The 27,390-nt window shown below is 45.1% G+C and overlaps 1 protein-coding gene across 3 annotated transcripts in view; it reads right to left on the bottom strand.

Annotated features, from left to right (window-relative positions):
- The window catches only part of VGLL4 (vestigial like family member 4), a 166,187-nt gene extending 139,468 nt beyond the window's left edge, over positions 1-26,719 (bottom strand). Inside the window, exons 1-2 of one of the 3 annotated variants that reach the window (XM_004033623.5) lie at positions 25,187-26,719; positions 7,771-7,847 (exon numbers count right to left, since the gene is read on the bottom strand). In XM_004033623.5, coding sequence (XP_004033671.1) covers positions 7,771-7,834 — 64 coding nt within the window. In that variant the 5' untranslated portion in view covers positions 7,835-7,847; positions 25,187-26,719. Of the gene's footprint in view, positions 1-7,770; positions 7,848-24,184; positions 24,360-25,186 lie in introns of those variants that run through there. The other 2 variants (XM_019023623.4, XM_055381011.2) reach the window with 2 other exon arrangements.
- Positions 26,720-27,390: the final 671 nt, after the last annotated feature.

Below are 27,390 nucleotides of genomic sequence, written 5' to 3' on the forward strand. Positions count from 1 at the left end.
GTAGCTGGGATTACAGGTGCCTGCCACCACAGCTGGCTAATTTTTGCATTTTTAGTAGAGACGGGGTTTCACCATCTTGGCCAGGCTGGTCTCAAACTCCTGACCTCATGATCCACCTGCCTCAGCCTCCCAAAGTGCTGGGATTACAGGTGTGAGCCACCGTGCCCGGCCCGGGAATGTTCTCATTCTTAAGAAATGCACACTGAATTCTTTAGGAGTAAGGAGGAATGATACTGGCCACTTACTCTCATATAGAAAAATAATATGCAAATATATATACATACCTATGTGTGTATATGTATATAAAACATGTACCAAAAGACAGAGAGAACATGTGCATGATGAAGGAAATAGGGGGAGATAAAAACAACTGGTGAATCTGGTTAAAGGACATGTGGTAGCCAAAGAACTATAGCTTCTCATAACTAGAAGGACTGCACTTAAAGGTTCAGATCCAGAGTTCCCCTAGGAGGATCATTATTAGACCAGTGATTTGTGTGGGGAAAGGGACCTGATGTCAGATGCACCTGGGAAGGCTTTGTCAGAATGCCAGCAAGTACCCCGTCTCCTCTCTGAGGATCGCGGATAGCAGCGAGCCACTCTTATGGATGAAAATGCACAGCACACCCCTCTGGTATTTCAGGATATGAAAGTAAAAATCACTGATGCAGTGATCAGATAAGCCTCCAAATTATCTGAAATGATCACAGAAGGAAGTACTTAATGAACACTACAGAAGAGCTGGCAGAAAAACGATCCAAAGGCCATGTTATATTGAGCATTATTTTTAGACTTAACTTTTCTAAAGTGCAACTTTACAAAACCAGGAGTCCTCGAAATACACAGAGAAACAGACAGACATAGACAACAAAACAACAACTGCATTTCCCGTTTGGGCTTTCCTGATGAAATTCTCCCACAGTTGCACTCACAGTTGCTAGAAAGCAAGAGTACAGTGCTCTTTCCCTCACTAAGGGAAAACCAGACTCAACACCAAGACTCCAAGGGGAATGGGCAGGAATGACATCAGTATGTTGTTCTCTTTCCAGGGCACCAGAGGACTTGGCACTCTGATCACAAGTAAACACAACTACTCCATTAGAGGCAGTTCCTCCCTATTCTAAGCCTTTATTATTCCTGGGTTTTAGAGTCAGTACTCCAAAAAATGGTCACTCCCTTTGGTGAAACCTATTTGTCTCCCTCCTGTGCTCTGGGGCATGCCTGCCCCTTTGCTGTACCACGCCTCAATCGAGTCCACCTTGTAGATGCTGATCTACTCCGGCATGTCTGAATATTACCGGCTCCTTTTATTTTCATGGACCACGTAGCAGTCAGATCATCCCAGTGCATACAACGGAGGAGCCAGGAGTAAAGTTTATCCCACGAAGGAGATGTAAACCAAATCATGTTTTTTCAAACTGTCGGTTCCAATGCGTTAGTGGATCCTAAAATCAATGTAAGGAGCCATGACTCAACTTCTATTTAAATAGAGTGCAAAGACCAGAAAAGACACATCAAACTGCACTGTGCAAAGTAAGGGTAACCATTGTCTCCTCTTTTTATTTTTTTTAAACATATTTTAGAGACAGGGTCTCACTCGTCGCCCAGGCTGGAGTGCAGTGGCACCATCATAGTTCACAGCAGCCTAGTATTCCCAGGATCAGGTGATCCTCCCACCTCTGCCTCCCGAGTAGCTGGGACCCCGCCGGGTATGTGCCACCCACGCCCACCTAATTTTTAAATTTTTTGTAGAGATGGGGTCTCATTTTGTTGCCTACGCTGGTCTCAGACTCCTGGTCTGACCATCCCACCTTGGTCTCCCAAAGTGCTGGGATTAGAGGTGTAAGCCACCACCTGAGCCAGTACTGTCTCTTAAAACTTTTGGATTGGTTATCTCAGTATATGTATATGAAGATCACAATATGAAATGGCTTTTTTGAGATGAGGTCTTGCTCTGTGGCCCAGGCCTGAGGGCAGTGGCGCAATCACAGCTCTCTGCAGCCTTTAACTCCTGGGCTCAAGCCATCCTCCTGCCTCAGCCTCTGGAGTAGATGGGACTGTAGGCACACACCACCACACCCAGCTAATTGGTTTTTTTTTTTTTTTTGGAGGATGAGGTCTTCCTATTTTTCCCAGGCTAGTCTCAAACTCCTGGGCTCAAGCAATCCTCCCTCCTCAGCCTGCCAAAGTGCTGGCATTACAGGCATGAGCCACCATGCCCAGCCTAAAATGCTTTTTTACTGTGTGCCACAGTCAACCATATTCAAAAGCCACAGTATTAGATGCTTAGAGAAAAGGAGAGAGAAAGAGACAGAAAGATCAGGAGTGGGCCTAGCTGAACTAGTCACAGGAGCAAACCCCATAAGAGGTTCACTTGGCTGATGCAGAAGCCGACCAGAAGTCACCATGATCTTGAGGAAAGAAATCAATCAGAGAAAAGAGTATATGAGTGCAACTAAACATTACGTTATCATTAATCTGATCTGGTTTGCTTTCCTTTTTTTAAGGCAAATGTAGACTACAACCTAGAAATATAAACATATTCCATACAAGAGGGCCATGTGTCCCCATTATAATAAAAGCTTGGGTTCTTAGGAATGCTTACTTGAAAGGATTATGGTAATCAATGCTTCATCAATTAGTCAACCTTCAATAATCATCTCCAAACAAGGAGTTAGTGAATTTCTTGGGGCAGATGCAAATGCAACCCCTGCAAAAGCTGCTGTCCTTGCCACATCACTCACACCAGCCCCATCCAGCCTTGCTGATCATCTGCATATTCATTCAAAAGCACTATTCCCTCCACCAAAACCCTCAAAGTTTTAATTTAAAGTTATTTTAATCTAAGTGAGGAAGTCAGCGGATGCAATTAGATCTTAAAATTAGAAGATATGGTTACCAAACTTAACCATTTTGTAAACATTGCAATAAAATGGAATATCATGTTAAAGACATGCCAAGGTGTTGCTTTATACATTAGCACCAAGCACCTTGTCCTCCCATTTTCATCAATTTACCCTATGAAGAAAGAGCTGGAGGCTGGCACAGTGGCTCACACCTGTAATCCTAGGTGTGAGGATTACTTTGGGAGGCCAAGGTGGGTGGATTGCCTGAGCTCAGTAGTTTGAGACCAGCTTGGGCAACATGGTGAAACCCCACCTCTACTAAAATACAAAAAATTAGCTGGGCGTGGTGACACACGCCTGTAGTCCCAGTTACTCAGGAGGCTAAGGCACAAGAATCATTTGAACCCGGGAGGCAGAGATTGCAGTGAGCCGTGATCCCACTACTGCATTCCAGCCTGGGCGACAGAGCAAGACTCTGTCTCCAGAAAAAAATAGCTGGAAAAAAGCTGGGACTTCCCAGTACCGCTATCACCAATCACTGAAAGGAGAGGTTCCTCAAGCACAAGGAAGAACAGCAATCTCAAGTTGTATTTCCATTCAGTACCTTCCAGGGTTACCCTAGACACTGATTACATCAATGTCTCATGAGCAGTGGAATGATTATTTTAAGTAAATTTATCCCTTCTAGGCCATCCAGATAAGCAACTATTGTGTTACTACAAAACCACCATTTTACTATTTATTTTAGCTCTACAGTGTACTATTGAAATATTTCTTTTATTCTCCACTAGTAGACATACTGAAGCCTTAATACTATCAGGTATTATAGACTCAAGTCATAATAGGTACTGTTCCCTTCAAAATGCTGAAACAATAACATCCTCAAAAATCCCCAAGTTTTCAGTTCTCCAGGAGCAAAGGAAAAGAGAATCATTTAGGTCACCTTGATGAATTGGGAAACTGATCTCAAGTAGTAGAACATTTTTCTGTTTGTAATAAGAGGCCCAAATCAGATTACATTCACAAGGCTTTTTTAAAGTGTTGAGGAGAACGTTAACCTCCCCTAAAGTCTGAGAGCAATTTACAACAAAAGCTAAAATAGAATTAATGTAGGGCAGAGAAAGCTGAGTCAGGCTGAATCAGCCCAAATAAGTCTAAGAAATCAACTGAAAGACATTGAAACCTAATGTTCAACTTTGTCTATAAATTGTATGACTTTTCACACACTTACATAATAATACATAACTAATGAATTAGGTAACAGAAAATACAACGCCTGGTTTTCGAGCTCGGCATACTTGAGAGTGGTACACATAACACAAGAGTAAGAAAGGTTTCCCAAAAATGTTAATAATAATTAAAGACATCTTTGGACTTTTTTCCTCTTATTCAAATGTAAAAAATGATCCTAAGAAGCTGAAACCATGATACAGGGATTCTAGAATTATGCCAGCCCATCTCTAAAGCAACTGGAGTCATTTGAGTCAAAAGAATGTTCCGCTAGGCATGGTAGCTCACACCTGTAATCACAGCAGTTTGGGAGGCCAAGGCGGATGGACTGCTGGAGGCCAGGAGTTTGAGACCAGCCTGGGCAACATGATGAAACCCCATCTCTACAAAAAAAAAGAAATAGAAAAATTAGGTAGGTGTGGTGGCACATGCCTGTAATCTCAGCTACTCAGGAGGCTGAAGCAGGAGGATTACTTGAGCCTGGGAGGCAGAGGTTGCAATGAGCTGAGATCATGCTATTGCACTCCAGCCTAGGTGACAGAGCAAGTTCTGTCTCAAAAAAAAAAAGGAGAATGATCTAGGATAAAGTCTACAGTCTATTTTCTGATTGTTAGAGCCTTATAAGTGAATTTATCCTCATTCTTCAAAAACACCAATGGGCTGTGTTCAACACAGAAGGAAAGTAAGAGTTCCTCTTTCCCTTAGCAGTATCGTTTTGTTTCTCTGAAAACAGCTCTCCCAAACCATAGGTTCCAAAGGGAGTCTTGCATCTACATTACCAGCTGTGCTTGTCCCCACTTCTATACATTTTACAGCCATAAGCGTCTGCACACAAACATATTCATGAGTCCCATGAAGGCAGGAACTGTCCCTTCTTTATCTTTATATGCCCCTTATACATAAGGGTTCAATCATCACTCACTAAATTGGAAACTAGGTAGGCCTCCAACTGGAACAGAATGATCAAAAGAGGAGAGAAGAAAGTCTTTACTCTCCCCACTTAAAGACACAAAAGCTTACCCTGAGGTAATTATTTCTATTTTTCATTGTATAAACAGTATTTTGTTTTATTATTCCTAACTAAAGTTGGGCACTGTGAAAGAGAGAAATTCAAACTGCTACCTTATATAAAAACTTCTAAACTAACTATATTGGCGCTCAACAAAGTCTGCAAATAGCTATTCAAATCAGCCACTTCTCCAGGGTCGTCACTGCTCCCTACAGTCTTACAGTGGCTGCTCCCTGCCCTGGCACCAGCCCGCCCTACCCCTTTTTCTCCCTTCACCCCCAAAAACTCCTGAGCTAGATCCAAGCTGGTGGTAGGCCTGGACACAATGTCCTCCTAATCCTCATCAGATCACATAGAAAAATCATTGCTTAGGTATCACATTTTAGGAGGGGCACTGCCAAGCCTGGGTAGGTGAAGACACAGCAATGAGCTCAGAAGACATCCCCGACACAGGATGGCTGACAGCTCTGGAGAGAGGTGATATCCAATTGTAGAAAGTCATATTTCTTGCAATCTTAGAGGAATAAAGGAGTTTTGTTGTTGTTTAGGTAAAAAGCCTTCGGCCTGAGCTGCCTCTCCCGAGCTCCAATTCCTCAGATTCCCATTTAACATCCTTGAACTTCAATTTCTTTAGTAAGGAATAATTATACCTCACCATCAGGTGGTTATATCCTCACAACAATCAAAAGCTAAGTAAGTGTGAATTATACAAGAGGTTGAAAAAACCTTACTAGATACCTCACCCAATCACTGGCAGAATGATGATCTTGTAGGGGGTGGTGGCAGGAGGGTGGAAGACACAGACGCATGATGATAAGGTTTGGATATTTGTCTCCTCCAGATCTCATGTCAGAATGTGATCCCGAACGTTGGAAGCAAGGCCTAGTGGGAGGTGTTTGGGTCATGGGGGTGGATCCCTCATGAATGGCACGGTGATGAGTGAGTTCTCACTCTATTAGTTCAGTCAAGAGCTGGTTGTTTAACAGAGCCTGGCACCTCTTCCTCTTTCTTGCCCCTCCTCTCACATGTGACATGCCTGCTCTCCGTCACCTTCTGCCAGGAGTAAAAGCTCTCTGAGGCCTCTCCAGAAGCCAAGCAGACACTCGTGCCATGCTTGTACAGCCTACAGCACCGTGAGCCAATTAAACTTCTTTTCTTAATAAATCGCCCAGTCTCAGGTATTCTTTTACAGCAATGTAAATGGACTAAGACACATGTTAATACAGAAGACTGGGAGAAGCCCTATCAGAAGCCAACAATGTGCCAGGAGAGAGGGCAAGGCAGTCCCAACCAGGAGTCAAAAGCTAATTAGTAAGCTCAGTACACACAACAGCCCGTTAATCCTCATGTACACTTTGTAAGTAGGTATTGTTGCTCCATGTTACTAATGAGAAAACTGAGGCTTAGAAAAATAAAAGTCTAACAGCCAGTAGAGAGGTAGACCTCAGATTTTAAGAACATACACTTGCTGTCTGCCAATCCAGGAAGGACTAAACTGGAAAGAGCTCATCTTTGAGAACTTACAACGTATAAAACGTCAACCTAAATTTTTTTGTTGTTATTAATATTTTAGTGCTTAGAAAAAGAACTGTTCCTACATGAAACAGTAATTCTTACAATATTGTTTAGCAAGTAACCTTAACTTTGAACAAGAACGTTTAAAAATAAATATATTGTTGGATGAGCAGGAAAATCACTTTAAAATGTTGTAGAATAATCTTCCAATATTGTTCCTTTCACCCATCCCTCAAACTACACTAATGAACATTTTTTTCTCCCAGTATTTGCTCTTTCTCAGCAATGCAAACATAATTTTCATGACTGTTTTCCATTATGACACATACTGTACATTTCCAACGACATAAATGACGTTCGATGATTTTTTTCCCATCTCTAGCTCTCTACTGGTCAATTAGTCTATCAACTAACACATATTTATCTCAACATCTGAGACACATAAGGAGTATCTTCATTCCAGATCACTGATAGTAACCTGAGAAGGAAAGAACGACCTACAATTAACGGTTCAAACTCTAGTATACAAAGTTAAAATACTGATTAAGGCCAGGCGTGGCAGCTCCCGTGTGTAATCCCAGAATTTTGGGAGGCCGAGGTGGACGGATCATTTGAGGTCAGGAGTTTGAGACCAGCCTGGCCAACATGGTAAAACCCCGCCTCTACTAAAAATACAAAAAAAAAAAAAAAAATTAGCTGGGCATTGTGGCAGGCACCTGTAATCCCAGCTACTTGGGAGGCTGAGGCAGGAGAATCACTTGAACCTGGGAGGTGGAGGTTGCAGTGAGCCGAGATTGCACCACTGCAATCCAGTCTGGGTGACAGAGTGAGACTCCATCTCAAATAAATAAATAAATAAAATAAAATACCAGTTAAATACCAGTACCCACGCTTGAGTCCAGGAGTTTGACACCAGCCTGGGCAACACAGCATGATCCCATCACAAAAAAAAAAAAAAAACTAGTATCCATAGTTAAATGCCAGTTAAAAGACTTACATGTTCTTGAAAATACAAATGAGGATGTGAAGCTGTTATCTCTAAGGAAAACCACCAAAATTAACAGCAAATAGCCAGAAAACCATGTAGAGAAGCATGTAATTTTGTTATGGAGCAGGAGACAAGGGATCATTAAAGCATTTAAGCTATTTTATAATAGACTCCTCACTTACGTTTTTCGTCATCAGCATGCACCAGAGATGCTGCCCTGGACAAAACATCCAATGGCGTCTCCATTCCTGGTTGGAGCCTAAGAGGAAAAAATAAAAGGGGAAAAAAATAATTTAAACAGAATTCAAAAGACTCTTAGAATCCTAGTCATTAACAGAATGAGTCCTCAACCAAATGCAAATCATTCTTCTAAGGATGAAATTCTTCCCACATGAGGAAACAGAATGGGCTTGGTTCAGGGAGAGAGAAAAGGGTTAAACTCCATTTAGTCTACTAAGCTAAACTTTGCCAACTACAGGAAGCAGCTGATGTAGGAACTAAAAGAAGGGATATTGTGAATATTCATGCCCATGTTATTTGGTGCTTATGTTTATGTGCATGCATAACATGCCTGTATAAACATGCCCAATAAAAGAAAGGTTTTCAGAACAACGGCTGCTCTATGAACGCAGCATCACTACCAGTGAGGTGGTGATGCAGCTTAACACACGCCACATACTCATGGAAAGCTGTGTGAGAAACCCACTGGTAGGTTAATTGATATTTTAAGTCCAATAAGAATCTTTATGTTAAAACGTCATGTTTTGTATAGTAGTATATTATATAATCACCACCTATCATCAATTTATCTAGCATCATGTTTTTTAATAAGACTGGATTTTTATTGTTGTTTCCTTAAATTACAGCATACTATAAAAGCTAAAACAGCAAAAGATTTAAAGCTCGAGGAAAGCCCTGGAAAACCAGAATGCTTTTTACCCAGTTTCCCTTTTCTGGGTTATTTAAACACACACATAGTTACTGGCACACACACCCTTCTAGCTCACCAGCTGAGAAAAACAACTCCTTAACTGTACCACTTTACAGACACTTGGAATTTATTCAGCATTCTTCAACACTTATGGAGTACCTACTACGTATGCACCGGTCACAACATGTGGCAGACCAGCTTTTCTTTGTAATATTCATACCTCAGGCCTCCAAAGAAACACTGATCCACCAGGCATGGTAGCTCACACCTGTAATCCCAGCACTTTGGGAGGCCAAGGCGGGCAGATCACTTGAGGTCAGGAGTTCAAGACTAGCCTGGCGAACATGGTGAAACCCCATCTCTATTAAAATTACAAAAAATTAGGTCGGGCGTGGTGGCTCACGCCTGTAATCCCAGCACTTTGGGAGGCCGAGGCGGGCAGGTAACCTGAGGTCAGGAGTTTGAGACCAGCCTGAACAACATGGAGAAACCCCATCTCTACTAAAAATACAAAAAAATTAGCCGGGCATGGTGGCCCATGCTTGTAATCCCAGCTACTCAAGAGGCTCAGGCAGGAAGATGGCTTGTACCCGGGAGGCAGAGGTTGCGGTGAGCCGAGATCTAGCCATTGCACTCCAGCCTGGGCAACAAAAGGGAAACTCCGTCTCAAAAAAAAAAAGAAAGAAAAAAAGAAAAGAAAAGAAAGAAACATAGATCCCTGATCATGCAATATGACTTCATTCAGTGAACGTTAAATATCTACAAGGAGCTCCAGGCGGGAAAAATAAACAAAGCCCAGTAGCTGCCTTCGAGGAGCTTTCAATCTGCACGGGAGGCAGGCCACCGAGACATCTAGCTTAAGGCAGCATTCTTCCAAAGCATTCTGCACTGGGTGTTCACATTTTGTAAGAAAAAAACGTTTTTCTATGGTAAATAAGTTTGAGGAAGCCTGGAGTAAATCAAGCTAAGCAGCGTATTTTCCTCCCCGTGCCTTTAATCTCCCGTTGTGGGGACAGAAAGCCCTGTACACGCGAAACCTCGTAGACGTCATGAGCCATTTTTAACCCAAAACGCATCTCAGGGAACATCTGGGGAAAATACTGGGTTAGGGCAAAATGTGCAAAGCGTCAAAACAGTGCTAGAAACAAAGTCCTACAGAAATACAGATGAATTCTGAAAGGCTTTGTGAAGAAAACAGAACTTGAGCGGAGGCTTTGAAGAACGAATATAAAAGTTCCTCCCCCAGAAGGGAAGAACAGAAGCAGAATCGGTTTAACAACACGCTGCCCAAATCGCCTACAAGAGTAAAATGGGGACAGAAAGTAAGCGACAAGGTTGGAAATTTAGATTGGGACCACATCGTGAAAGGACTGAGGGCTTCGATGGGACCGCGGCTTGACACGCATTAAGGAGCCACTGAAAACTCCATCTGAGCAGAAAAGCGGCTTAGTCGTCCATGCGTTCTGGGCAAGTTATCCTGGCCGCACCACGTGGAACGGAGTAGAGCTCGGGAAGCTGAGCGCAGGGCGGACAACGGGAAGGCCAGAGCCGTGGGCAGGCACGCGGAGGGCAGCGAGGGGCACTGGCATCGGAGCCGCGGGGATGCAGGAAAACGCAGAGGCGGAACTCACTGAGCTTGGCAGGCAGAGAGGGGAGGGGAGGGCCATGGAAGACTAAGAGTGGCAGGGAGGCAACGACCTCCTAACACACGCACATGTCTTTTTCAGAGAGGATAGGTAAAAGCAGCGGTCTAAGAGGGAAAACCTAACAGTGCTCACATTCCTGATCTTCTTTGTAAAAACAGAAAAGACCATCTCCTGAGAGGAAGGATTTGTGAACTTGTTCAACAATGGAGAAAACCAACAAGAACTTGGAACTGACTAACAGAAAAAAGTCTGCTGAACTCCCAAGAACTAGGTAATATTCTCTTCACCCAAGCCAGTTTCCTATTCAGGAAAGATCTGGGTTTAAAGTCTTGTGATTTGGTCGAGACCATCCTGGCTAACACGGGAAACCCCGTCTCTACTAAAAACACAAAAAATTAGCCAGGCGCGGTGGCGGGCACCGTGGTCCCAGCTACTGGGGAGGCTGACGCAGGAGAATGGCATGAACCCACGAGGCGGAGCTTGCAGTGAGCTGAGATCGCGCCACTGCACTCCAGCCTGGGCAACAGAGCGAGACTCCGTCTCAAAAAAAAAAAAAAAAAAAAAAAAAAAGATCTTGTGATTTGGGGTAGTAACTGCTGATAAGCATCCTACTCTGCAATAATACAGCATTTAGACTCATAATTCTCTAAATTAATTTTACCCCATTAAGTTGAAGGACAATGCTTTCAAAATTCTAGACCTAAATAGATTAATACATACCTTAGGTTATATAAAGTATGCACAGAAACAAAATACCAAAGCATAAAAGTATCAAATGACATAAGGTAGACCCAGAATTCCAGCATAGTGGAAGATTAGACATTTAAGTTTATACAGATGCTATGAAATCCTAAACCCCCAAGCAACTTACATTCAAAGTAGGTAGATAAGATAATGGGTATTAAAGGTTCATCCACAAGGCACCTGCCATCTGCTGCAACCTTATTAATGAAATCAACCAATGTTTATTACACAATTATTCTAAGCTCAGCAAAGTGCCCAGGAAAGGTTAAGGAGAAACAGAAGATAGATCTCTGCTTTCAAGGAGTCACACTCTTGTTCAGAAACTAAATTTTATAAGATAGGATAATGACAGGCAAAATTAAAAAGAGGATAAACAAAGACTAAATATTATTTAAAACTAAAATGGGTACTGTGTGATAAAAGAGATCAATGTCAGCTAATGTGTTTGCCTTGTGCACATCTATTTTTTGTTTGGGGGTGGTTTGTGGATGCGTGTGTGTTTCAAAAAGCCACTTCGAAAATTTCCTTCCCCGATTGCTCTGCCCAAGGCAGTCACTCTCCTCTCTGGCCTCCCTCACCTTCCTGGATCGCACTGTGTTTCTGTATACTTCCTAGGTGCAAGGACCCTGTCTTATCCCCAGTGCAGTCATCCTGAGTCAACAGTCTGAGAAAAGGCACAGGGGCAGGAATGAGCACCTGGGACAGGTGGCCAGACCTGCCTAGCTAGAACTGAAAATCCACATTAGGAAGCAGCAGAAGCTAAATTCAGGTGAGCCTGATGCGGGTGACCTTAGGAAAGAGCTGACAGCTGGCCTTCAGGTTTATACTTAATGTCACAGGCAACAGGCAGTTGTCATCATCTGTCCCTGAGCTGGCCCGTGACATGATGTTCACACTATTTTAGTTTAGAAGTTCCATGCGTCTAGGCATGTGGCTCACGCCTATAGTCCCAGCACTTTAGGAGGCTGAAGCACAATAATTGCTTGAGCTCAGCAGTTGGAGAACAGCCTGGGCAACATAGTGAGACCCCATTTCTAAAAAAAAAATTTAAAAATAAAAAATGAGCTGGAAGTGGTGGCATGGGCCTATGGTCCCAGCTACTCAGGGAGCTGAGGTGGGAGGATCACTTGACCATGGAGGGTTGAGGCTGCAGTGAGCCGTAATTGCACCACTGCACTCCAGCCTGAGCAACAGAGCCAGACCCTGCCTCAAAAAAAAAAAAAAAAAGAAAAAAAAAAGAAGAAGAAGAAGTTCTGTGTAGGATGGTTTGACTGGAGAGGGTGACTCCAGAAGTTACTGGAGGTGGATGAGTTAAGAGGCTTCTGCAGGAAGCAGGTGCAAGATAAGGACAATACAGCTGGGAAATGAGGGACGGGGACCAAGCATTATCTAGCCACGGAAGAACAAAGCAAAGGTGGAAGATAACAGTTATTAAAAAAAAAAAAAAATGGTCTTCCAGGTGGGTGTGGTGGCTCAGCCATGTAATCCCAGTGCTTTGAGAGGCCAAGGCAGGAGGATCGCTTGAGCCCAGGAGTTCCAGACCAGCCTGAGCAACACAGAAATTTAGAAATTTACTCATTTCTACAAAAGATTAAAAAATTAGCCGGGCATAGGGACGTATACCTATAGTCCCAGCTACTCGGGAGGCTGAGGTGGGAGGCTCCCTTGAAGCCAGGAGGTCGATGCTGCAGTGAGCTATGATCACACCACTGCACTCCAGCCTGAGTGACAGGGTGAGACCCCATCTCTAAAAAACAAACAAAAAGTCTTCTGCATTTTATGTCTTATATACATCCTATCCACAGCACTAAATAAACCCAATAAAACATATTGATAATGTGGGCGGAAAAACCATGGCTACAGTATTAGATGGAGGATCACACCACATTGACAGGCAAATCAGCATCATGATTATTTCAGCATCAAATTAGCATCAGGATTAATATGAATCCAGGTAAACCACTTCCAATCTATGTAACCCTGGGAAATGACAACCTCTGTGTGTCTATTTCCTCATCTGGAAAATGGAGACATTAATATTACCTCCCTCATACGGTTTTCTGAGAAGCGAATGGGCCTTACAGGTATTGAAATAATTATTTGCCAAAACATAGGCAAATATATTGAATAAATCACAAATGACAGTAAATGTACTGAAAATGACAGGGCACTGTCCACTACTTTAGCTAGCATGGTCTGGGAAGATTTCGCTGAAGAGATGAACGGAAGTTGAGACCTAAAGAATGTGAAGAATTAGACCCAGAAAGAACAGGGAAGGTGGGGGAAGGTGGGAGACAGCAGCACATGCTGAGACCAACACACAAAAAAGCTGGGCAGTTGATGTGGGGGGCGGCCAGGGTGGCTGCCCTGAAGTCAGCAAAAGGGAGGCCTGAGGTGGGCAGCACAGGGCGAGGTCACGTGTGCCTGAAGGGCCTGCAACACCGATATTTTATTTTAAGTCCGTGAAAAGTCCTGGAATGGCCCGAAAAGCTTTAAGCAAGGAGGTGACAAGTTTATTTTATTTCCTTTATGAGCCACAAACTATCCTCTACCTTGCACAAAAAATTTTGCTGCATCTGAAAAACAAATCTAGGTATATCCCAATAATGTCTTATTTCTGTGGTAGTTTTGCATTAGGATATAGTGATAACCAAAAATAATCCATTGAGGACCAGGCATGGTGGCTCACACCTGTAATCCCAGCACTTTGGGAGGCTGAGGCGGGTGGATCACTTGAGGTCGGGGGTTCGAGACTAGCCTGGACAACATGGTGAAACTCAGTCTCTACTAAAAATACAAAAATTAGCCAGGCATGGTGGTGATGGCGCCGGTAATCCCAGCTACTCAGGAGGCTGAGGCAGGAGAACTGCTTGAACCCGGGAGACGGAGGTTGCGGTGAGCCGAGATTGCGAAAGTGCACTCCAGCCTGGGCAACAGAGTAAGATTCCATCTCAAAAATAATAATAATAATAATAATCCATTGAAATGCTGACACCTGGAACATAACAACATTTAAGTGAGTGGAGTGTGGCTCTAGAAAAAGATACAGAGGGCCAGGTGCAGTGGCTCATGCCTGTAATCCCAGTACTTTGGGAGGCCAAGGTGGGCGGATCACAAGGTCAGGAGTTCAAGACGAGCCTGGCCAACATAGTGAAACCCCGTCTCTTCTAAAAATACAATTAGCCAGGCATGGTAGCAGGCACCTGTAATCCCAGCTACTCGGGAGGCTGAGGCAGGAGAATAGCTTGAATCTGAGAGGCAGAGGTTGCAGTGAGCTGAGATTGCACCGTTGCACTCCAGCCCAGGGAACAGTGCAAGACTCTGTCTAAAAAAAAAAAAAAAAAGATACAAAGTACATTGTGTGCTCCACTGCACTGCAAACCAGTTTCTGGTCTATCCATCCACCTTTTTCGTGGTTGTCAAATGTGAACTTAATTCATCATGAATAGACATATATTTTGTTGTGGATTTTTTTTTTTTTCAGGTAATGGTCATATATTTTCTCTGCCAGTCCACATGCCTTTCCTCACACTCCCTTAGCCTCAATTAATATGTTCTTCCAAATAACTAAAGGTTGAGAATTAGGGAACAAGAGGTATCGATTTTAAAGCTACAAAAACTTAGGGGCACTCAGTGCTAACGGCAAGCTCAGCTATAAATCTGACAGCCATTTTTTGGCCTTCCACAAAGAACTGTCCCTTTTTAGTCAACAAGGGGACACGAGTACCTATCTTGGTGTGTTAGTCCATTTTGTGTCACTATAAAGTAATACCTGAGGCTGTGTAATTTATAAGAAAAGAGGTTTAACTGGCTCACAGTAGACTGTATAAGCATGGTGCCAGCATCTGCTCAGCTTCTGGTGAGACCTCAGGAAGCTTCCAATCATAATGGAAGGCAAAGCAGAAGCCAGCAGATCACATGGCGAGGGCAGGAGCAAAAGAGGCAAGAAGGTGCCACATTCTTTTCAACAACCAGATCTCCCATGAACTACCAGAGAACCCACCCATCACCAAGGGGATAGCACTAAACCATTCATGAGGGATCGCTCCCATGATCCAACTTCTCCCACCAGGACCCACCTCCAACATTGAGGATCACATTTCCACATAACATTTGGAGGGGACAAACATCCAAACCAAATCACTTGGGAACAGCACTGTGGGGTATATTAGATTATATTGTTTTTCAAGCAATGGAACAAAACTCCAAAATATGTTATGGAAGTTTTCCAAGAAGATTTGCACAATAAAAGTTACAGCACCAGGCATGTTCACTCCATGTCTGTCCCATGGCAGTGGCTAGATACGATATACTTTAGGTAAGAGTACGAGAACATGGAGCAACTACCTTGTCTAGATGTGGAGGCCAGGGGGGTGAGCATCGGAGGAATCACATTCAAACTGCCAGGTGTTCCTGACACACACAGTAACAGGGCCAAAAGTCAGAAACAGACAGACATCACTATCCTTAAACACCTGATGGCCTCTCCAACTTCCAGATGCACACAATAAAATACCCTAATTCCTGTTGGCCCTGTTCCTTCATGAGTCCAAACTCTGGCCTCCCCAGGACCACTCCCTGAGCTAAAACCAATTTGGTTTCAGCTAATAATATACAATGGTAGGACAAACCCAAAAGTATGAACTATCACACCACAGCATGGGGTGTACTTCTTGGCCATCAGGAATTTAGAGATGTGGCTGGGCACCGTGGCTCATGCATATAATTCCAGCACTTTGAGAGGCTGAGGCAGGCAGATCACTTGAGGTCAGGAGTTCGAAACCAGTCTGGCCAACATGGTGAAACCCCGTCTCTACTAAAAATACAAAAATTAGCTGGGCGTGGTGGTGAGCACCTGTAATCCCAGCTACTCAGGAGGCTGAGGCAGGAGAATCACTTGAACCTGGGAGGCGGAGTTTGCAGTAAGCTGAGATCGCACCATAGCACTCAGCCTGAGCAACAGAGTGAGACTCCATCTCAAAAAAAGAAAAGAATTTAGAGGTGGCTGGGCACAATGGCTCATGCCCGTAATTCCAGCACTTTGGGAGGCCGAGGTGGGCAGATTACCTGGGCCCAGGAGTTTGAGACCAGCCTGGGCAACATAGCAAAACCTCATCTCAACAAAAAATACAAAAATTGGCCAGGCGTGGTGGTTCACCCCTGTAATCCCAGCACTTTGGGAGGCTGAGGCAGGCAGATCACGAGGTAAGGAGATCGAGACCATCCCGGCTAACATGGTGAAACCCCATCTCGGCTAAAAGTACAAAAAATTAGCCGGGCATGGTGGCGGGCACCTGTGGTCCCAGGCACCTGTGGTCCCAGCTACTCGGGAGGCTGAGGAGGGAGAAGAATGGCGTGAACCCGGGAGGCAGAGCTTGCAGTGAGCCGAGGTTGCGCCACTGCACTCCAGCCTGGGCTCCATCTCAAAAAAAAAAAAAAATTAGCCAGGTATGGTGGCGTATGCCTGTAGTCCCAGCTACTTGGGAGGCTGAGGCAGAAGGATGGCTTGAGCCCGGGAAGTTGAAGCTGCAATGAGCTGAGATCACGCCACTGTACTCCAGCCTGGGTGACAGAGGGAGACCCTGTCTCAAAAAAAAAATAAAAAAGAATTTAGAGGTATTTATTGGGTATCTCCTCTATTAAAACACTGTACTTAGACGTTACAAAAAAGGAAAAGTAAACTCCCTGCCCTTGAGCACCGTACACCAAATATGGATGATACTGGGTGATACGCTGGCTGTCAGGCTCAGTGAGAAGGAAAACTGAAATGAGAATCAGACCAAATGTCACCAGATTCTGGTGGCGACATGCAAGCACAGTTTCACGGTTTTAAATCCTCCAGCTCTTTCTCCTCCCCAGTGTCCGGTGATGCCCCACCAACTTCGTGCAGCACATATTCTTCCTGTTAACATCCCATTCTCAGACCACCCCTCTCTGCTCTTCTTGCTAAAAATATCTCTCATTTGAGTAATCCTTTTTTCTTCTCGCACTTTACCATCTGTTAAGTCAACAGAGCCAAGACTTTAGCATCAGGAAGCCCAAGTTTGAGCCCTACTTTAAATCTTTCACTCATTCAGTCAACAATCCCTGAAAGCCTATTTTGCTCTAGGCTTTGCCCTAGATGTCTAACACTTAATTGTATGGGCCAGTCATTTACCCTCTCCAGGCCCTAGTTTCCTCCTTAAAGAAAAAAGTAAAAAACATTGCCTAACTAACTTCATATGATCACAAGCTTATCACATAGATTAAACGATGTAACTGAGAATGTCTTACAAACTAAAGAGAGAAACAGATTTTATTAGTCTACCACCACCATCTTCCAGGTGTATAGCATACATGTTTTCAAAATACATTCACATAAATGACCTCATTGGATTCTCACAATCGAATTATTACTTAGGCCAAATGGCCAAATATGATTATTATTTTTCTTCTACAGATTAAAAAAAAGAAAAATTGAGGCACCAAGAATGGAAGTGACTTCCTGAAGCAACTAAGACTAGAATTCAAGTCTCTCAATTCTCCCTCCAATGCTATTTTTACTACTCTTAAGTTGATCATGCTAAAGAGGTTTTAGTGACAAGCACAATTATTTAGCCTAGGTCAAAGCAAACCTTCCATTAGCAAGCACGACTTCTAGCCCTGTGCTCTTTCCTCTACACCTTGAGATACCTATCAGGCAATAATGTGACCATTTCAACAGCGAGCAAGGGGAAGCAAGCCCTTACCCCTCAGGAACACGCAAACCATGATATATTTGAAATTCTTCTAACAGAGGTAGGCATGGAGTCACATTAATAGTAACGAAGGCAGGTAAGAAAAGAAGACTGTCACAGCAGGTCAATTGATGCTGAGACTGTGGCCAACAACGACACCGGCAACAAACTACCAAGACATAGAGGTTTCTGGGGCCACAGCTACAGAGGAGTCAAGCAAAAACCCTGAGGACTTTGGGATCCACGAACAGGTACAGTAGTAGGAAGGATGGTGTCGACTTCACCATGCTCAGGAAGACCTGTGGTCAAGCTCCAATGGCTAACTGTTAAGGTTCAGTGAGAACATTTTTAAAATTTCACCTTGGTGCTTGAACTGCTCACAACCTTAAATTGTATGCTACCTTTCTAAATAGAAGCCAGCCCTTATTCAAAATATTCTCTCAATAGTCATATTATCAAAGAAAGAGCATGAACAGACGGATCATTTGCTATTCCAGCTTTCCTCATGGAGGCATGTCCCAAGCAGGTATAACTGACTCACGCTGCCGTAATTTGAAGCATCAATGCCAGAAGAACTTGGCTGCTTCTGCTTGCGTCAAATTCCTTATTTCTACACATGATCACTCCTGAAAATTCATTAGAAGGCCAAACGTTCTAATATTTGAACAATATATCTACATGTTCTATATCTACCTCCTGAGAACTGTGTGTATATATATTATATATATATCCCTAATTAGGATTTTTTCAGGTACCTGCCAACCTCAAGTGTGAGCCCCAGATCACACCCTTTCCATAAGGCTTAGCACCCCTCCTGTGAAACCTCTGCAGGAGGGAGGTCTACAGGCTGGGCAGCCGTCAATCTCTTACCCTCCAATGTAGGCTGGAGGCTGTATAGCAGGAACAGGTAACCTTAGGTGCCTCCACCTCCCATGACCTCAACAGAAAGTGAGACCCCCATTAACTCAGACCAAATAAAGGGCTAACACTCTGGATGGAAACCCTGAATGAATGCTCTGCTCAACCACTCAAGGTTTCCTGACGCTAACGTGGCTCAGGGCTTGAGTCTATGGGATTTCTCAGCCCTGCAGGAGAGCAGGGGTACGATATTTAGTCATCACAACTACCCTGGCAGCAGGAGCTAGCAGATAGTGCCACCACACAGTGACAAAAATCCTCGGTTATTGTAATACAGTTTGGTATCAGTGTAAACTATACAAATGCACAGACTGTATGAAAGTTGATCATGTACCCGGTGAGGTACATCTACACAGGCTCTGGGCTGCAAAACCCAACTTACATTACAACACATTTCACGGCCCTATGCAATGCTGCCTGATGCTGGTGCAAAATTCTTACTGCTGGCTGAAGTCCACCCATCTCCCTAAAGTGTCCCATGGAAAGTGACTATATGGTGGGCCCACACTGAAACCACTGTTATCTAAGGGGGACAATTAAAAATCAAGTCTGAACTTTCTGAGCAGACTACCAATTCCCAACATTTTTCAACACTGTTGTCAGCCCAAATAAAAATGAGGCCAGGCACGGTGGCTCACACCTGTAATCCCAGCACTTTGGGAGGCCAAGGCAGGTGGATCCCTTGAGGCCAGAGGTTCGAGTCCAGCCTGGCCTACATGGTGAAATCCCATTTCTACTAAAAATACAAAAAATAAAATAAAATAAATAAATAAAAATACGAAAAAAAAAACAGAAAAAATGAACCATGTTTTTCTCTCTCATTTTAGGATGTTATGAATCTCTCTCTCTTCATTTTCAAGACCGCAGCCTTATACAGCAAGGCATATGAAATAACAGAAACTCTTTGGCATTTTTAGTTTACTCTGGATATGCTTGCTCTTGCATTTATTTGAAGACTTAAAATTTGAATACTTATGTGAATAGTTAGTATTTCCTATTCACAAGTGCTAAAGCGACACATATTCTTAGGGACCTATTACTCCCAAGAATAAAAGATGAATTTGGGCCGGGCGCAGTGGCTCACGCCTGTAATCCCAGCAGTTTGGGAGGCTGAGGCGGGCGGATCACGAGGTCAGGAGATCGAGACCATCCTGGCTAACACAGTGAAACCCCATCTCTACCAAAAATACAAAAAATTAGCCAGGCATGGTGGCGGGCGCCTGTAGTCCCAGCTACTCGGGAGGCTGAGGCAGGAGAATGGCGTGAATCCGGGGGGCGGAGCTTGCAGTGAGCCGAGATCGCGCCACTGCACTCCAGCCTGGGTGACAGAGCGAGACTCCGTCTCAAAAAAAAAAAAAAAAAAAAAAAAAGATGAATTTGCATCACAGCCCAAGTTAGCAAGCTTCCCAGAACAGCCCAGGTCTAACTCTCCATTGTTCCAAAATCAAATCTCAGCCCTCAGCCTATTAAAGCCTACATAAAGTCATCTAATTAATGACACAGTGCAACATTAGGTAGCACTGTAGTTATTACCATCAGTAAATATTATTGGTTCTTTTTTTTATTTTTTGAGATGGAGCCTTGATCTGTCGCCTAGCCTGGAGTGCAATGGTGCGATCTCAGCTCACTGCAACCTCCACTTTCCGGGTTCAAGCAATTCTCCTGATTCAGCCTCCCTAGTAGTTGGGATCACAGGTGCCCACCACCATGCCCAGCTAATTTTTGTATTTTTAGTAGAGACGGGGTTTCACCATGTTGGCCAGGCTGGTCTCAAACTCCTGACCTCAGGTGATCCGCCTGCCTCCGCCTCCCAAAGTGCTGGGATTATAGGCATGAGCCACCGGGCCCGGCCTAGTTCTTGTTATTCATAGTAGGTGCGTTCTGTAAAATCTCTGTGAACATTGAATTAGTGAATATTGAACCAGTGTTCCTAGGGGAAATGAGAGTGAGATTCCTTCCGGCTTCTGGTCACATTTTTGCAAACTGATCAATACACAACCTTGTTTTACGTATGTTTCTGTTTAAAGACACCTTATTTAATACCTATTGTTGATTCATTAATGTTGAACTCAAGGCCAACAGCACCGTAACTCAAGCCTGAATGAAGCTCATCTAACATGTATATTTTCTCCATGAGGCTCATCACAGCCTTCTTGGCTGAGGAACATTAGACAGCATTTTAGCACCATACTTGGGGGCCACTGTAAATAGCAAAATCCCCAGTAAAAAGCACAAAAATGGGCAGGGTGCGGTGGCTCACACCTGTAATCCCAGCACTTTGGGAGGCCGAGGCAGGCAGATCACAAAGTCAAGAGTTCAAGACCAGCTTGGCCAACATGGTGAAGCCCCGTATCTACTAAAAATACAAAAATTACCCAGGTGTGGTGGCGGGTGCCTGTAATCCCAGCTACTCGGGAGGCTGAGGCAGGAGAATCACTTGAAACCGGAAGATGGAAGTTGCAGTGAGCCGAGATCGCACCACTGCACTCCAGCCTGGGCAACAAGAGTGAAACTCTGTCTCAAAAAAAAAAAAAAAAAGCACAAAAATATATAAAAACATGTTACTAAATAGACTGCAAAAAGCACACTTGTTTACAGCATGAGAGCTCAAACAAGAAGGCAGGGTAGTGCCTTGTCTGAGCTCTACTGGGAACATGTGCATCGGGAGGCTCAAATTTTTCCCCATACTGCACATGTCCACAAATGTCGAAGAAAGTGTCAGAGGCATTGATTTGGGGCTTACAAATAAATTTTAGTGAGTAGACAAATTTATAAACATGGAACCCACGAAAAATGAGGATCGACTATATCTGGTTATCAGACCTGAGGCATGAGACACAGAAAGTACATTCTACAAAGTTTTCTCTCTTTGCAAAAGTGCTATTATTCTGTATATCAAGAAGGTATAATTGTTCTGGTTTTAGCACCTCCTACATTCCTTTTCCTACCTTGGCAGTTTGTATCTGCCAAATCTTGCATCAAGATTTTGCAATCTAGTTCTTATGATACTGGGTTTTTTTTGGGGGGGGGGGAGGTGGTTAATGTGGACAGATCCTAAATGCTACAGATTAGCAGCATTCACTTTACTCTTCTATTAAACACCCACCCATAGCTTCATTAACTTTAGGTGAGCTCCCTGAAAGAAGCACAAATGAGCCTCAGTTAACATACCTCGAAGAAATTTCTTAACTCACACACACAAAAAACTTTCTCTTTCACCAGGTTCTCATAGCTGCAACAGCTCATCTCACACAAGCAATAAGCAGACACATTGGTATGTTAAAATCACCACACCAAAACAAGAAGGCAATACCCTGCCTTCTTGTTTGAGCTCTCATGCTGTAAACAAGTGTGCTTTTTGCAGTCTATTTAGTAACATGTTTTTATATATTTTTGTGCTTTTTTTTTTTTGAGACGGAGTTTCACAATTTCAGTGACGTTAAAATTTTCCCGTGTATTTTATTTTTCCCTCCTGAGCTTACAACTTTTAGTACTTTTGTTAGGTCATGTTCAAAGTTACAAAACAACTTTTATTGTTAACCTACTCATTATTTTACTAAGGCAAATTAAAAGCTGCACAGCAAAACTCTCCAAGAGAGATACCTAGAAGAGACACGAAATAAACTCTCCCTTTGGATTTGTTTTGGCAACCACCAGAGACTGGTAACAGGGCTGCCTCCATAAGGAGTTAAGAGGAATTTCCCACTACAGATTTTTTTTTTTTTTTTTTTTTTTTTTGGGTACAGTTGGGAGCCGGGAGTCTCTCTGTTGTCCAGGCTGGTCTGGAACTCCTGGCCTCAAGCGATCCTCTTATCTCAGGCTCCCAAAGTTCTGGGATTACATAGGTGAGACACCTCGCCCAGCCCAGAACATTTAAAAGTGAAAGTTTTTACATAATTATCATGTCTGTAAGAAGTGTTAAAATCTTCAGATAAAGTCATAATTTTAAATCAGTTGGGGGATAGCAGTAACAACTGTGTTTATGTAGCTCTTTCAAAGCTTCAAAGAATTTATAAATAACACAAAATACTTTCAAAGCACATTATTCTCTGTAATTCCTGAAACTCTGTGATGTATTGGAACTGATATTACCACCCTTTTACAAAGGAAAATAAGATATAAAGTTTGAGTACGAGTAACATTTCTGGTCATAAAGCTAGTCAGTGACACTGATAGGACTAGAACTCAAGTCTCCAGAAATAATAACCCAGAGCTGTTTTTACTACAACATTCACAGTTTTGGAATGTAGTCCATAGTTATTTATAGCAGAATTATCTTCTTAATTGTATTGTGTTTTGGTCAACATAAAAATTAGTTTGCATTCACTTCCAAATGGAAAGCAAAGGCAGGCTGCCCAGAAGTGTGAAAAAACGGTGGCCGGGGAAATTATCCTGGGATTAAAATTTTGCCAAAGTTAAACAACGAATTGAAGGGTTTACATCATTTCCACCGTGGGGGAGATGACTTTTCAGGCCAGATATAACAGGAAATACAAGAAAAAATTCAAAACTGTCTTGAGTGTAAGACAAGAAACTTCTGAATCAAGTATTTCTAAACCCTTTATTTAAATTGAGAGCATTGGGACTTAGAGATAATAAATAACTTGTCCCAAGATCACACCACAGGGACAGCTTTACTGCTCCGACCCCAAAGGTCTCCTTAAACTGCCCACTCTACTCCCTCCCAGTCATGCGCAGACTCTTCATTAGATGCAAGCAGGAAACAATGAACAGTACAAGTCCGTGGACTCAGCGAGTAGAGAAAGAGTTAAAGTTTGGTATGCTAACATGGTATGCAAAACTGACCTTCAAATCCTAATAGGCAAATTAATTTTTTTTTGTCTTTGACTATTTAGAGGAAACAACTGCCAGACTCCTTCTGAGTAGAGGTAGGCTTGGGTATAGAACAAGATATTGAAACTCCACAAACTGGGAGACAGTGCCTTTCAAAGAGAGGGCAACCAGCTGTTGATAAAACCCTGAAGAACCGCCTCCACTTCCCCCACACCCCTACCCTCCCGCGCCAGGCTGCTGGTTCTTATTAATCACAGAGAAGGGACTACAATTAGCAAACATACAGCACCGACGATCAAAGTGAAACCGATTTTTTAATCATCTAACTTAAACAGACGAACACATGCCAGCAACGTACATAAATACTAATAGCCCCAGCAAGCACTGTCTTCATAACCTAAGACAGTTAAATGTCTCAGGGTGATGAATCAAAGGAGACTTCAAGCAAAACAAAAAGCGAACAGCCCTGTGCTCTTCGGCGAGGCCTGCACTGGGTGCAGGGAGAGTATGCAGTCCTGTTTTGGGGACCGGGCAGGAAGCACAGGAAGAGTACGGTGCCCCTTCCCGCAGTCCACATCACAGCCCTCCCTGAGGCCGGCGGGGACCGCGGGGTGCCAGGCGGGGGCCTCCTCGCCCGCCCCGCGCCTCCGAATCCCAGGACGACCTCCGGGAGCCTAAGCGCTTCCGCTCCCACCGGCGCCTCCCGAGCGGCCCGGCAAGGACCCGCCACCTCCTCCCTCCCGCAGGGCATCCCGGTTCTGCTCCGACAGCCCACCCCAAGGCCCCTCTCAGGCCAGCCCTCGCCCAGCCCGGGTCCCGCCCCGCCGACCGGGTCAACCGCACTCACCGCCCGGCGGCTCTGGGCGCGCCCGCCTGGGGCCGGCCTGGGGCCGGCCTTGCCCTGCGGGGGACCCAGGGGCGGGGACGGGACCCGGGCAAGCGGGGCGCACCCCGAGGGCGCGCAGACGCACAGGCGCGCTCGCGCCCGAGCCCCCGCACGGGCCCCCGCCAAACACGCACACGCACACGCACACGCACACGCACGCGCGGACCGGGCCGGCGGACGCGAGCGCGGAGCGCGAAGAATCCCTGGAATGAGGCACCGCCCACCCTGAGCCGGGCTCCGCCAGGCCAGCCAGGCCACGCCCTCGGTCACGCCCCTCACGGAGCAGGTGGGGGCTGAGCCCAGGTGAGCCGGGAGGGAGATGGGGGGGGGCCTCCCGCGGCAGGGAGCGGCCGCTTTCCCTCCCCCGCCAGCTGCGCGCCCGGTGCCAGCTCGCACCTCCCGGGCCGATGCCGGCGCGCTGGGGCAGTGAGGTTTGTCGGGGCGGGCACTCCCGAGAGGCGCCAGCGGGCAGGGCGAGTGGACATGGCGCACACTGCTGTGGACACGGCATCTCGCACGCCCCCGGCCCCCGAGGCCCCGCCAGGGGACACAGCTCCGTGCAAATGTACAAACACAAACGCACATTTCGTGCGCGCCCAGGTGCCCGCCGCGCTCCCCACGCGCTCACAGTAGGTCCCTGCTCCCGGGGGACAGCGCACGGGACGCCGACGTTCACAGTCCAACCAGACCCGTCCCGCGGACCTGCTGCCCTTCCCGCCACACACACCCCGCCAAGTGCCCGGAGTTCAGCCGAACCTGCGGCACCCACGCCGCCCTCCGCTTCCCCCGGCTCGCCGAGCAGCCGGGGAAGGGCGCACCACCCGCCCGCGCCGGTTCGCCATCCACACCCGCTCACCCCCGGAACGCGGCGCACCTTCCGTCCCCCGCCTCCCGGGCCCCGTCGCCCCCTCTCGGCACCCGCATGCCCGAGCCGCGCTCCCCGACGGGCCGACGGCCACGCACCTGAAGGGACAGGTCACACCGGCTGCGGGAGGGGCTGCTCGGCGCCACTGCGCTCAGAACGGCCGCGGCGGTCCAGGGCGCTCCGACGCCGCTGGGTTTCCTCCCATTACAGCATGTTGCACTCCAGCGCTGCACTTCACACTCGCACACGCACACGCGCACAACTCCAGGCGCTCGGCGGCGTCCTTCCCCCGCCTCGCCCGGAGGAGGAAGTCCTAGTAAATCAAAACAGGCTGGGAGGGAGGGAGATCGGAGTGGAAAGAGTCTCCTTCAGCCGCTCACACACCAGTGTTTGCTGTGTTTGGCAAACTCCTGGCGTCCACAACCCGGACTGCTCTGAAATGTGCCCGGGGAGGGGCAGGGAGGAGGAGGTAAAACGTTTCTAATTGGCACAGGTTCTTATATTACAGCAGCAGGGCAGACATGTGACCACGAAAAGAAAAGGCCTGTCTTTAATTTTTTCCTGTCTTTCTCTGGGGATTTGGTGGTGGGGGGCCGGGGGATAGAGGCCTGATACCCGCCCCCCGCCATCCCCAGCAACCCTTGCCCTATTGTTTTCTTGTACTGCCACAATTAAGAAAACATTTGCTTAACATATCCAGCCGCTAACTTCATAAAATAAATAGAGACTGGACTTCCTCTGGTTTGCTTTAAAAGGCTTCATGTTGCTTGCCTTCTGGCTGTTCTCAAACCTCAGTCATTATTAGGAGCCCCTACTGTAAGGGCTTTCCCTGGGAGAGGGCTCTGCTGAAAGGGAATGATAACAATGAAAACAAATACCAGCTTACATTCGTGCTGGAAAAAAAAAAAATGCTTTGCAGTTTTCAAACTGTTTTCCCATCTGTTGCCTCATCTGATCATATCAAGGAACAGCACGGTGTCTCACTGGATCTTAGCCCCTGTTGGATATGCAAAGACAGGTATGCGTAGTTCCATGTTTCAGTGAGATTAAATGGTTTACCTAAAGCAGGTGGAGGTGTTGCCCGAAACTTGGGGCCCCTTGTGAACTGTACTCTCCTCCAGTCCATACAGGGCCTCTGGAGATGGGACAACCAACTTACAAGTCAACCTAGGCATAGGTCCCCTGGCTTTCCTGATTCCTGGATAAACATTCACAGATTAAAGCTCGGAAGGTTCCCAGTCTTCCCAAAGGTACTCTTACATAGACTCCGTTTTAGTCCATCAGTAGTCTCAGACTAGGAAAAGAGAAATCCTGAGAAAGACTGTAAATAGGAGATTCATCCTGCCAAACTCAGACAGGGAATGAGGAAGGAATGAGGACTGCCTGGGCAGATTCCAGGAAATATGGTAAGACAGAAAAAGGGTTTTAGATTCAGACAGAATTTGAATCCAAACTCCGCCTCTATTTATTATAGGATTTGGGGCAAGTTATCAAACCTCAGTTTTCTCATCCGTAAAACAGAGATAATGCTTCTTCGAAGAGCCGGTGTGGGGTTACAGGCTTCGCAGAGACGTTAAATGAATACTCACATCTTCCTTCTCTTCTGACTTAAATCCAGTCCAGGTGGGCACCTTATAAACAGAGAAAATGAAATGCCCAGACAACGCAAATGAATAATGATAACAATAATAGTGCAACTGCATATTTATAAAAATGGCCCAAGGTTTACAAAGTGTTCCCACGTATTATTATCTCATTTGATCTTTATGACAACATTGCCATTTGTTTGCTGCTAAATGATTTCCATTTTGGGTCAGTGCGGAGGTCCTAAAGCTGCCTCTTTAATTTCCATCACTGCTTGGAGCGAACCTTACTCTGCAAATAAATCATGGGGACAGAAGACCTTTTCTCATGGATGTGACCAGTCTTCGACCTTTGCAAGGATTAATCTCACTCTTTGCCTTACATCAGCATTAGCGTGACTTAGCTCTGGCAACATCTAAGCCTGGTCGTTTTAGTCTGGCTCTTTTAGTTGTGCAAAGGAGAGACACACTCAAGTTACCACTGTAAGAAAAAGGGGGGTTGTTGTAAAGGTCTAGGGGGACTGGAAGTGGAACATGGCAGACACATAGAATATTATACAGTAACCTAAATTAAAATGACTTACAGTGACCTGCAGCAATACAGATGCATCTTGACAATGTTAACTGAAAAAATTAAGTCCCAAAAGATTACATACAGCATAATACTCTATTTGTAATGTTAAAAATAAAATTAAAAATAATTTTAGCGATACATATAT

Source organism: Gorilla gorilla, chromosome 2 (genome assembly GCF_029281585.2).
Source record: "Gorilla gorilla gorilla isolate KB3781 chromosome 2, NHGRI_mGorGor1-v2.1_pri, whole genome shotgun sequence".
Taxonomy (NCBI): Eukaryota; Metazoa; Chordata; class Mammalia; order Primates; family Hominidae; genus Gorilla; species Gorilla gorilla.